This window comes from Capricornis sumatraensis, chromosome 20 (assembly GCF_032405125.1).
Source record: "Capricornis sumatraensis isolate serow.1 chromosome 20, serow.2, whole genome shotgun sequence".
Lineage (NCBI taxonomy): Eukaryota > Metazoa > Chordata > Mammalia > Artiodactyla > Bovidae > Capricornis > Capricornis sumatraensis.
The window spans coordinates 10,372,629-10,384,817 of NC_091088.1; the positions used below are offsets into that span (position 1 = coordinate 10,372,629).

General features: G+C 46.0%; 1 protein-coding gene across 1 annotated transcript in view; it reads right to left on the reverse strand.

Annotated features, from left to right (window-relative positions):
- The window catches only part of ADAMTS18 (ADAM metallopeptidase with thrombospondin type 1 motif 18), a 150,745-nt gene that overhangs the window by 51,896 nt on the left and 86,660 nt on the right, over positions 1-12,189 (reverse strand). Inside the window, exons 11-12 of the mRNA XM_068992935.1 lie at positions 6,871-6,966; positions 3,775-3,923 (exon numbers count right to left, since the gene is read on the reverse strand). Coding sequence (XP_068849036.1) covers positions 3,775-3,923; positions 6,871-6,966 — 245 coding nt within the window. The remainder of the gene's footprint in view (positions 1-3,774; positions 3,924-6,870; positions 6,967-12,189) is intronic.

Consider the following 12,189-nt stretch of genomic DNA (forward strand, 5'->3'; position numbering starts at 1 on the left):
TGCAAGTTTGCTTATCATGATTTGAATTGTTCCACTTGAATTTTCATTATTCATTTTCTTGAACAGAGTGTATAGGAATTTCACTAGGCTCTCTTCCAGGGAACCAGAAAAAAATGTTCCCAGTGAGGATGAAGACAGTGGGATCTTGGTTAGACTCCCCCACGCCCAGCCTGGTGACCTGAACAACGGCTGCCACTCTGAGTGGGAGCCTCCGTCTCCTCTGGCTACCAATTTGCAAAATCATCAGATGAAACAACAGGTTTCAGCTCATGCATCTGTTCTACCCTGATTGACAGCAAATGCCTGGAAAAGTCTTTTGAGAAGGTTCCTGAGGCAGAGTAGAGATCAGCAAAACACAGGGGCTTTGATGAATGGGTCTGTCACAGACATGGGACAAAGACGAAGGGCCACGTGTGCTGGGTCTGGCCATTCCAGAACCAGATAACCTTTCAGTCTTTTTGAAGCTGAAAAGTTTGATAAATCCATGAATCAACCAGAAATAATTCATTTTTTATGAAATAAAATATGCTCTGGGAAAACCATCATTATGTGAAATAAAAAGCTCACATTGCTTTTCACATGAAAAAATGAAAGTACTCAAGCTGAGTGATCTAAACAGACCAAAGGTTTCAGCGGAATCGAGAAAGAAATCAGTAACCTGAAAGAGGAGTAAACCAGCTTTACGGCAACAACATGAACTAAGGATGGAGAGCTGATTCAACCGTTTCAAAACAGCCGATCATTTACTTGCTTTATTTATGACTTTGTGCATCAGTTCAGTTCAGTTCAGTTGCTCAGTCATGTCCGACTCTTTGCGACCCCATGAATCGCAGCACGCCAGGCCTCCCTGTCCATCACCATCTCACGGAGTTCATAACTAACCAAAATCCTGATTAGCCTCAATCTTGTTTGAGATGATAAAATTGCACCAAACTGAACCACTTGAATGACTAATTCTTATATTAGGTGTTTCTAAAATTACAGTATGCTGTTTCCAAGAACAATGTCTTGTTATAATGAGAGCTCTCAATCCCACAGATATGAGAGAGGCTTTAATTTAAATCTCAGGGGCGTCATTCATGCACTTCACCAGCAGAGCTATTGAATTAGGTAATCTCTTTCGTTCTTGAGAAAATACCGAGATTGTAAAGTGTTGCGATGTATGAAAACCAGATCCACGAAATATGCTGCAAAAACGAAAAGTAATAGAATGATTCTAACAATTTTATCCCAGACATGAGCTACACTCAGTGTATGTGGAGGGTGGTTTTAATACTCTGGTCTAAACTGTAAATGCATCTCAAGTCTTCCTTTCATTATAGTGAGTTACTGGGTCTGATTAGAGCAGTACGACTTAATCGGGAATGACTGTGCCCCCTCAGGATGCTGGGCCACATCTGGAGATACTTTCACTGCCATGACTTGGAAGTTGAGTAGGGAGGCGGAGTCATCTTACTGGCATGGAGTGGGTAGAGCTCAGAACTGTTACTAAACACCTTGCCACATACAGGACAAACCTTCACAACAGAAAAATTTTCAACCTAAGATGCGAAGAGTGCCGAAGCTTAGAGATCCTACATTAGCCTCTGAGATATCCCAAATGCCACCTAACAAACCCTGGTTAAAGAATCGCCAAACCCTCCCTTATATTGGGGAACAAACTGGCCTCTTGATCCAGCTCAGGTGCTGACTCAGGTGACTATTTGTCTTTTCAAAAATTTCCCTTTGCTGTCGTTTTATTATTTATTTACATTCTCAACCTACCAAACACCAGTGCTTACAATGTGCCAGGCACTTTAGAAAGACCAGCACTTATGAATACCAGCTCATATGAGGCAGAGCCTGTCATCATCTCATTTTTTACAAACGAGAGACGTAGGGCAGGGCAGGGCGAGTCAGTCATCCAAGGCCACCCAGCTAGGCAGGGGCGGACTAGGAGCCAAACTCAGGTCCTGAGCCTAAGAGCCTCTGTTCTCAACATCCATATCAAGTCATGCTGGAAAATTAAATCCACCGTTTTCCAAGGTCCCATCACTTTCTTCTTACTCCACCACCTTCTCCCACGTCTAACTTCATCAGGAAGCCCTCTCCCCGTCGCCTCTGAGGACTGACCCTCTGTCACCCGTATTCCTGGTGAGTTTAGGACGTGTGTGTGTTTGTGCCCAATCGTGTCCAACTCTTTGCGACCCCATGGACTGTAGCCCACCAGGCTCCTCTGTCCATAAGATTCTCAAGGCAAGAATACTGCAGTGGGTCGCCATTTCCCCCTCCAGGGGATCTTCCCAACCAAGGGATCGAACCCAGGTTTCTTATGTCTCCTGCACTGGCAGGTGGGTTCTTTACCACTAGTGCCACCGGGAAAGCCCCCAAGTTTAGGATGAAGATAATGAAAAACCACATGGACCTCAGAACCTTTTGCTGAATGTCCCCTGGATGCTCCCCAGTGTGCCAGAAACTCTACAGACACAATTTCTAATCTCCTCAAACCATCTGAAGTGGGTGCTGTCATCTCCATCTTATATGTCAACCCAACCTCCAAGTTCAAGCGACCTTCCCAGAGCAACACCATTAATACGTGGCGGACCCAGAATATGGAGTCAGATCTTTCCGTTTCCAAGTCCTGAGCTCTTTTGGGATCATGCAGCCCATCAGGAAACATACATCTCACACACACTGCAGGCGGGAATTAGGGCCGATGAAAGTAACATGAAACCACCTTCACTGCACAGAGACAGACAGCTCAGAATCTCAAGGCCACCAGATCAGAGGGCGCCCATGAGATATTTGATGAGTCCTCCCAGCCTTTTATTTTTCTAAAGAACACTGAATGTGTGGTCGATATTTTACAAACTGGGAAATTTCAGACAACATTTTTTTCAGATTTCTGGTTTCTCTTTAAAAGTCAGGCATATCTGTCAACACGTGTTGATGTACATTCCTGCAGGGCAAAACTCCACAAGCTTTCTCCAGGTCCTCAGTTTCTCACACACACACACACACACACGCTCACTCACACACTGTCTACCAGCCAAGCTTCTATGTTCTCCAGTATCCCAGGCACGCAGCTCTAATTTAGATGCCGAAAGTAATCCACCCCATTACTGGAATCTGTGCTCAGCAGAGTCACACAAACAATAAACCCCTTTGCTCTTCTCAGGTTTCTGCCCAGCACACCTCCCCCAGTGGATCTGTTGTTTAGTGTCTGACTCTTTTGCAACCCCATGGACTACAGCCCCCAGGTGGTTAAGTGGGTAAAGAATCTGCCTACAATGCAGGAGACACAAGAGACATGGGTTCGATCCCTGGGTTGGGACGATCCCCTGAAATAGGAAATGGCAACCCACTCCAGTATTCTTGCCTGGAGAATCCCATGGACAGGGAAGCCTGGCAGGCTGCAGTCCATGGAGCTGCAAAGAGTTGGACACGACTGAGCAACTAAGCAGCAGGGACTGTAGCCTGCCAGGCTCCTCTGTCCATGGGATTCTCCAGGCAGGAATACTGGAGTGGGGTGGTACTTCCTCCTCCAGGGGATCTCCCCAACCCAGGGATCGAACTTGAGTCTCCTGCATGGGCAGGCGGGTTCTTTACCGCTGAGGCACCAGGGAAGTACATACAGTGTTTATATACAAACAGTAAAGCCCTCGTTGATTGCTATTAACCAGACAGAAGAAAACCACCCTTAAAAACAGGCATCAGCAAGATAAACAAATAGGCAAGATGGAGCAGGTTGAAAGTTTGAGTCTTACAAACACGGACTTTCTGTCGGAGCCTTACTTGGGGTTGTTGCAATGTCTCTCCTGATACCTGACGCCTCCACCACACGTTCGGGAGCACTCTGACCACTTCGACCAGGCAGACCACTGGCCATGGATGGGCCGGGGCCCCAGCTCCCCCAGCTTGACACACTGGCCTTGCCGACACCACTGTGAAAACAATATGTGACATTCAGAGACCAGCTGGGAGAGCAGGCGGAGGTTAGACACCTGCGGGACAATGGGGAAAACCCATCTGGTGGCAAACAGGAGGCTGCAGATGCTGTCAAGGCATTGCTAGCCACACCTGCCGTGTTCACCACGTGCAGTCTGAACGGCTGACATCTACGGAAAACAGCATCTGTCACCAGCGGGCTGCATAGGGCAGGCTTTGTGAGCTGTCCGGGGGACACGTGCAAATGAGGTGCACCCAAGAGCCCAGGGAGGCAGCACAGACGTGACCACGGAGCCTGCCTCGACATTTGCAAACAACAGGGCGTATGGCTTCCAAGGGAATCAGTTTTTCAGACAGGAACACAGAATTTATCATGGTGATTATTGCATCAGAGAGACAGGTATAATTACGCATACATTTTTATTCCAAACCATCCCCGTAAGAGCATTTCTGATGAAACCAAGTAGCTTTCGGGCCACACAAACTGTGCTTCTAGGTAACACCCTTTTCCCTTCCATCTGTATGAAAGGTCCAGCTGATGACTTTGGGCGGAGTGTCCTTTCCAAACTAACTCTGGGTGTCTCCTGGGCTGGTGATCTGCTCAAGCTCAAGAGCAGAATCTGTGTCGATCTTTCCGTCTGCATTCTCCTTTGTCCCCCAGTCCAGTTATGCGGGTTGCCTCTGTCCTTGGGGGCCCCCAAGGAGAGGTTTTCTTCCCGCTGTGGTGATTTTATTATGAGCAAGTTCTGCATGACTTAGCATGACTGCACACTTGCCCAAAAGCCGCTGCAATGAGATCCAAAGAGTCGGGGTTTGGATCGTGCCAGGTTCTACCGAGGAGTGGGGGTTCGGTTACAGAATTAAGGGGAGGGAGTTTTCACTTTCAAATCTCCACTTTTCCCCCGTGACACCTTGGCTTTGTGGCTGTTTACTGTTTGGAAGGCTTGGTTGCGAGTGTATTGTGATGAGGTCAAGCGAGGACTTCCTCTCAATTCCTTGCCAAACGCTGATGAGCTCCCCCAGTTTTCTTTCCCCAGATTCGTTGCCACTTCAGAGTTTGCACGAAATCATACAGCATGCCTCAGAACTTTGAAGGGGGGACGATGGGTCATTTGAGGATTTTGTCAACCATAAGCATGAATCTGAACCTTCCCCACCAGGAATATGATTTTCCTGGGCTAAGCTCAGTGGTTGTGACAAAATTACAACAGCCAACAGCAATAACAGAAGCAGCTACAGTTTATGAAGCTGCTTACAGGTCCACAAGGATGCCACAGAAGGGTGGGGGAAACTTGATCCGCAGTAACTAATACAACTCTCACAAAGCATATAGCAGTGAATAAATGAGTGAGAGAAATTTAGCAAAGAAATACTAACTTGCTCAAACTACCCAACTAGCAACACAATTAGCAGAGACTGGGGTTAAACTCAGTCGCCTAAGCTCTAATGGCAGAAAGTAAAGAGGAACTAAAGAGCCTCTTCATGAGTGTGAAGGAAGTAAGTGAAAAAGCTAGTTTAATACTCAACATTCAAAAAACTAAGATTATGCCATCCAGGCCCATCACTTCATGGCAAATAAATACATGGAAGCAGTGACAGATTTTATTTTCTTGGGCTCCAAAATCACTGCGGACAGTGACTACAGCCATGAAATTAAAAGACCAGTTGCTCCTTGGAAGGAGTTATGACAAACCTAGACAGCATATTAAAAAGCAGAGACATCACTCTGCTGACAAAGGCCCATATAGTGAAAGCTATGGTTTTTCCAGTAGTCATATACTGATGTGAGAGTTGGACCATAAGAAGGCTGAGCACCAAAGAATTGATGCTTTTGAATTGTGGTTCTGGAAGAGTCCCTTGGACAGCAAGGAGCTCAAACCAGCCTATCCTAAAGGAAATAAACTCTGAATATTCACCAGAAGGACTGATGCTGAAGCTCCAATACTTTGGTGACTTGATGGAAAGAGCCAACTCAATGGAAAAGACCCTGATGCTGGGAAAGATTGAGGACAGGAAGAGAAGGGGATGACAGAGGATGAGATGGTTGGATGGCATCATCAATTCAACAGACATGAGTTTGAGCAAGCTCTGGGAGATGGTGAAGTACAGGGAGGCCTGGTGTGCTGCAGTCCATGGGGTCACAAAGAGTGGGACACAACTTAGTGACTGAACAACAACTATTAGAACATTTAGGTATTTCTAATCTAAGAGAATTTGCTATAAGGGACAGAATGCCACTATTGGGCATGTCAGAAGCTCAGTGATGGCCCTGGGAGGGGAGCCTCAGATGTACTGTATGGAGGGACAATCCTCTCTTTGTTACTAAAGGAAATACCTGCTTCCTGAGACTTGTCTATACTGAATCAAGTTTAAAAAACAAACAGTTGAGGGACTCCCCCGGTGGTCCAGGGGTTAAGAATCCGCCTTGCAATGCAGGGGGCATGGGTTCAATCCTTGACTGGGGAACTAAGATCCCACATGCTGTGGAGCAACTAAGCGCATGCGTTGCAACCACTGAGTCTGAGCACCTCCACTAGAGGGTCCGTGTGCTGCAATGAAGAGCCCGCACGGCCCAAAGGTGGTTCTGTGGGCCGCAGCTAAGAGCTGACGTAGCCAAATAATAAATATAATTTGTTAAAACAGCAAACAGACAATGAAACCCTCCAGCTCACTGAAAGAGAAACACTTGAGCCCAAGCCTCCATCTAGAAATGGAAAACAAAGGCAAAAGGAAAAAAACCCTTCTTAAAAAAAAAATGGAGCCAACTCGGTTATATTAGCATTGAGTTTTAGAAAAGCTGCTAAAGAATAGCTAGTTAATTTAAAGCGAAGTCAGAAAATAGATGCAGCCAAAGCATTCCATTCTGAGGTCACGGTACAAATAGTTTGGGTCCACTGCATTATTAAGTCTCTAGAACTAAAAACTAGCAAGTATGCAGTTTACCATACTCAAGCCACAAACGGTCCCTTCCGCGGCAGGCATGAACTTGGTCTCACACCTGTGGCCCACTCGGTGGCACCAAAGGGATTTGCAAATGTCCTGAAAGGAAAGAAGGAGCTGGTAAGTGTGATGATACAATAAAAATACCCAAAGCTGTTGTACACCATATTCTGTTTTGAGGTGGCTGAAATGGGATGTTATCTGGAAGGGAGAGGCAAATGAAGTTAGCGGTGGCAAAGTAACTGGTAACACGTCCTAGCAAACGTAGAAGCAGGAAATTTCTACATTATCTGTATATTCGTATGTGTTTAGTAATGACTAAGAGGTAACAGTAGTTAATTTAGACCCTTTTAACTAAGAGATTCGGCATACCACCATCATCACGACTAGCATCGTCAAAGCAGAATAGATCAAGACTGGATTAATGCAACTCTGATTCAAAGCCTTGTCCTGCATCTCCTGGGTTGCATGACCTATGAACAAGCTATAGAAGCCCTTTAAACGGCAGTTTCCTCATCTATGAATAAGTGGTCAAATCAGCACTTGCCCCAGAAGGGTTATTCCCAAGGATAAAAGTGTAATCACCATTGCCTTCCTGACCTTTGTAACTTTCAAGTATTTGGACAACTTCATTCTTACACCAGACCTATGAAATCAATTAACTCTCAAGCTAATTTATTTGCTTGAGAAGGAAATGGCAGAAGATGGGAGAAGGACATGGCAACCCACTCTGGTATTCTTGCCTGGGAAATCCCATGGACTGAGGAGCCTGGCGGGCTACAGTTCATGGGGTCGCAGAGCCGGACACAACTGAGTGACTAAACAGCAAGCGGGATTGTACTAGGCAGAATGATGCCCTCCCCCCATGCAAACAACCACATCCTAGTTCCAGGAACCTGTGACTGTCCTAGGTGATAGAGCAAAGGAGAATTAAAGTTGCAAATAAAATTGATGGTGTTAATCCATTGCCTTTGGGATGGAGATGGTCTTAGATTTTCCAGATGGACCCCAGGTAATCACAAGGGTCCTTAAACAGAGAAGAGGGTGCCAGAAGAAAACCAGAGAGATGGCTCTGTGGGGAGCATGCAGGGAGGTGTTGCTGGCTTTTGAAGAGGGAGGAGGAGGCCATGAATCAAGGGGTACAAGCAGCTTTGGGGGGCCGGAGAAGGCAAGAAAATGCCTGCTCTTTTAGAGTTTCCAGAAGGAGCACAACCTCACCAACTCCTGACTTGAGACCAGTGTGATGCATTTTAGAGGTCTACCTCCAGAACTTCAATAAAATACATCTGAGCTGTTTTAACTCAGTCAGTTCGTGGAGACTGATTACAGCAGCCGCAGGTAATGAATACTGTCATTAACGTCATTTAGTGGCGGACACTAGTCCTTCACATTGGGACCCCCAAGCCCCAGGGCATGGACCAGTACAGGCCTGTTAGGAACTGGGATGCACAGCAAGAGCTGAGCTGCGGGTGAGTGAGCGAAGCCTCATCTGTGTTTACAGCTGCTCCCATCATGCTCATTATGGCTTGATCTCTGCCTCCAGTCAGGTCAGTGGCGACATTAGATTCTCATACGAGCACAATAAATGCCATGTGCTTGAATCATCCTGAATCTACTCCCTTGCCACTGCCTTGCTCCATGGAAAGATTGTCTTCCACGAAACCAGTCCCTCGTGCCTAAAAGCCTGGGGGCCATTGCCTTATATCAACTTGTTCAGATGAGGGAACTGAGTAAGAGGCTGACACTCTCAAGCTGTCAAGTCACCAAGCTGGTAAGTGGCAAAGGGGCGAGATTCCAGAGTCTGGGTCCTTGCCCACCACACTGGATCTTCATTTACTACCAATGGATGTCAAAAAGCTCTCAACTTCTCTGCCCCTTGACTGTCTATTTATAAAGTAAAGTGCCTGAACCAGATTCCTTCCAGCTCAAAAGGTAAACTTGCTTTTCAGAATGACATCATAAACGGAAGGTCAAAATCACGAATCACCAGAGTCATTCTGTTTCATTTGCCACATTCTATTGACCAAGGTCCATTTTGGGGAAAACATTAACGACGAGGGAGGAAACAACATGATTTTTATGGTCACTTGTTGGCGCCCTGAAAATTCAGTGAACCAGGCACCCAATTCTCCAAGCATTCCAGTTAACAGAGATTCCATGGTTAGAAAAACATGGAAAGAACATACTTAGAAATCTTTCGCAACAAAAGTGTTCCATTAGACAGAAAACATAGGGAAACAGGAGGTGCAGGCAGTGAGCCTCGTCTTATGGGTTGTATAATGTGTCTCTTAAAATGAGAAGGGAAGGACCTCTTGATCCCTGGGTTGAGAAGATCTTCTGGAGGAGGGCATGGCAAACCATTCCAGTACTCTTGCCTGAAGAATCCCATGGACAGAGGAGCCTGGCGGGCTACAGTCTGTGGGGTCACAAAGAGTTGGACACGACTGAAGTGACTCAGCATGCTTGCACAAAGTATTTCCAAATCTCAACACAGCTCATAAGACACAACATGGAAACGTTTCCCATGGACATGGACCTGTCACTGACATTAGTAGAAAGCACGAGGCAGCCTTCCAACCAGATGAATGAAGTTTACCATCTCCGTGCGTTCCCATCTGGGTCACCCTGGATCCAAGAGGGACCAGTTTAGGTGGTAAAAACCTGTCTCTGTCAAAACGGAGGGATGGGAGGTCACCACAGAAACAAGCTGCAGTGAGAAAGGCTTTCAGAATTAAACTGCTTTCTGTCTTACAGCCCAGGTCAAGCCAAAACCCACACCCAGAGCCAGACACCAAAATGGCCCCAGAGTGGACCAAAGCAGCGGAGGCCCCATTCCCTGGCCAACGCCAAGCCACAGGGCCGAGGAAAAGGGGCAGCCAGAGGAGACCGGGAATATCAAGCCAGACACAGAGACACAGGGATTCCAGAGAGAAATACGACAGGCTGTGCGAACATGTTATTTCTTTTGTGGTGGAGCACAGAAGTCAAGTGTAATTATAGCCAACGACGTGCTCTGACGACCCCAGAGCCTTCGGAGCAGGCTTCCTTTCAAGAGAAACAGAAATCAGAGTTTGCACTTTTTTTTGTTCTTGTTCTTACCTCTTTTTATTTTTTCAGCCTATTCATCTAACTTTTCCTTATCTATAATTCCTTAGACTTAAGTCATAATTTAAGGGAAAAAAATAACCATGGAGACCCCAAAGGCCTTGTGTTGCCTAGATGTGACCTTTAAGGAAAGAGTCTCAGCGCTGTCCGTTGTTCCGTCTCGTCCCTGGGTGCCCACCTTCTACTGTTTCTAATGATCAGATGCCCCTTTAAGGGAAGTATGAGATGCACAAAGATTAAAGGTCCCTGCCAATCCAACTTCATCAAGCATCTCAAATTTAATACAACCAAAACACAATTCCCCGGCTGTCCCCCCAAATCTGTTCCACGTTCAGCCTCCGCAGCTCACTTACGACACCCCCATCCTATTAGCTGCACAAGCCCCAAGCCCCAGGGTCATCTTCGGCTCCTCTCTTTCTCCAAGAGGCCACTCCTGCTTCCTTGAGGAGTGATGAGAAAGAGATGGAGGCAAAATCGTCCATGTTCTGAAAATGGGAGTGCTAACAATACGTGGGCTTTGACCAGACTTCCTTGGTAGTCCAAGGGTTAAGATTTCATGCTCCCAACACAGAGGATGCAGGTTCGATCCCTGTTCAGGGAACTAAGATCCCACATGCTATGTGGAACAGCCACAAGAAATATGTGGACTTTGATTATCATTGTAAATCCAATAAGCAATTACTGAGTATCTGTTAATATGTCAGGTACATGACAGGCATTGCAGACACTCTATCTATTGAGGCAAGAGATATACACAGAGAGTTAAAATATTAGCATCACAAGTCTATGAAGGTGACATAAAGGGTGAAAATAGAGCTCAGGGAAAGTGGAGTTTAAGTTTCCTTGGGGGAAAAACAGAGGTAATATTTGAGCTGAATCTTTAACAACAGTAATAAAAAAATGAGAGATACTTGTCCTCATGGCCATGCCGCATTTCAGGATGGAAAGCACACAAAGACCTATGGACACAGAACCAGGAAATGCCTGAGAAACTTACAAGCTCATCAATACAGCTGGAATCTAAGTCCCTGCGAGAGCTGCTAGAAGTTGAAATGGGATGTAGTAAATTTAATAGATTGCAAAGTAGCTGTATTTAGATACTAGAAAGTTTCTCTTTATTCCTCCCAATGTCAAATTCTTTTTGAAATAATTTTTTACTGGGGGTATAACTGATATACCACTTCATGGCAAATAGATGGGGAAACAGTGGAAACAGTGACAGATTTTATTTTCTTGGGTCCCCAAATCACTGCAGATGGTGACTGCAGCCATGAAATTAAAAGACGCTTGCTCCTTGGAAGAAAAGCTATGACAAACCCAGACAGCATATTAAAAAGCAGACATTACTTTGCCAACAAAGGTCTGCCTAGTCAAAGCTATGGTTTTTCCAAGTAGTCATGTATGGATGTGAGAGTTGGACTATAAAGAAAGCTGAGCACCGAAGAATTGATGCTTTTGAACTGTGGTGTTGGAGAAGACTCCTGAGAGTCCCTTGGACTGCAAGGAGATCAAACCAGTCAATCCTAAGGGAAGTAAATCCTGAATATTCATTAGAAGGACTGATGCTGAAGCTGAAGCTCCAATACTTTGGCCACCTGATGCGAAGAGCTAACTCACCAGAAAAGACCCTGATGGTAGGAAAGACTGAGGGCAGGAGGAGAAGGGGACAACAGAGGATGAGATGGTTGGATGGCATCACCAACTCAATGGACATGAGTCTGAGTAAACTCCAGGAGATGGTGAAGGACAGGGAGGCCTGGCGTGCTGCAGTTCATGGGGTCACAAAGAGTCGGACAGGACTGAGTGACTGACCAAGTACAGAATAACTCACATATGGGATTCCCAGGTGATAAGGAATCCGCCTGCCAGTGCAGGAGACACAAGAGACGTGGGTTTGATCCCTGGGTCAGGAAGATCCCCTGGAGAAGGAAATGGCAACCCACTCCAGTATTCTTGCCTGGAGAATCCCATGGATAGAGGAGCCTCGCGGGCTACAGTCCAGGGTGTCACAGTCAGACTCGACTGAACACACATACAACACAATGATTTAACATTTGTATATCGGATCTTCCGACCCCTCCAGACACCCCTACGTCTGTGCCTTTCTTCAGTTTCTGCAGTCTTTTAGTCTAGAACTTCCACGTGTCTCTGCACCACTTCCTAGGAAACACCATCACACTGAGATGCTATCTTTCAAAAATATGGTTTGGTTCCAGA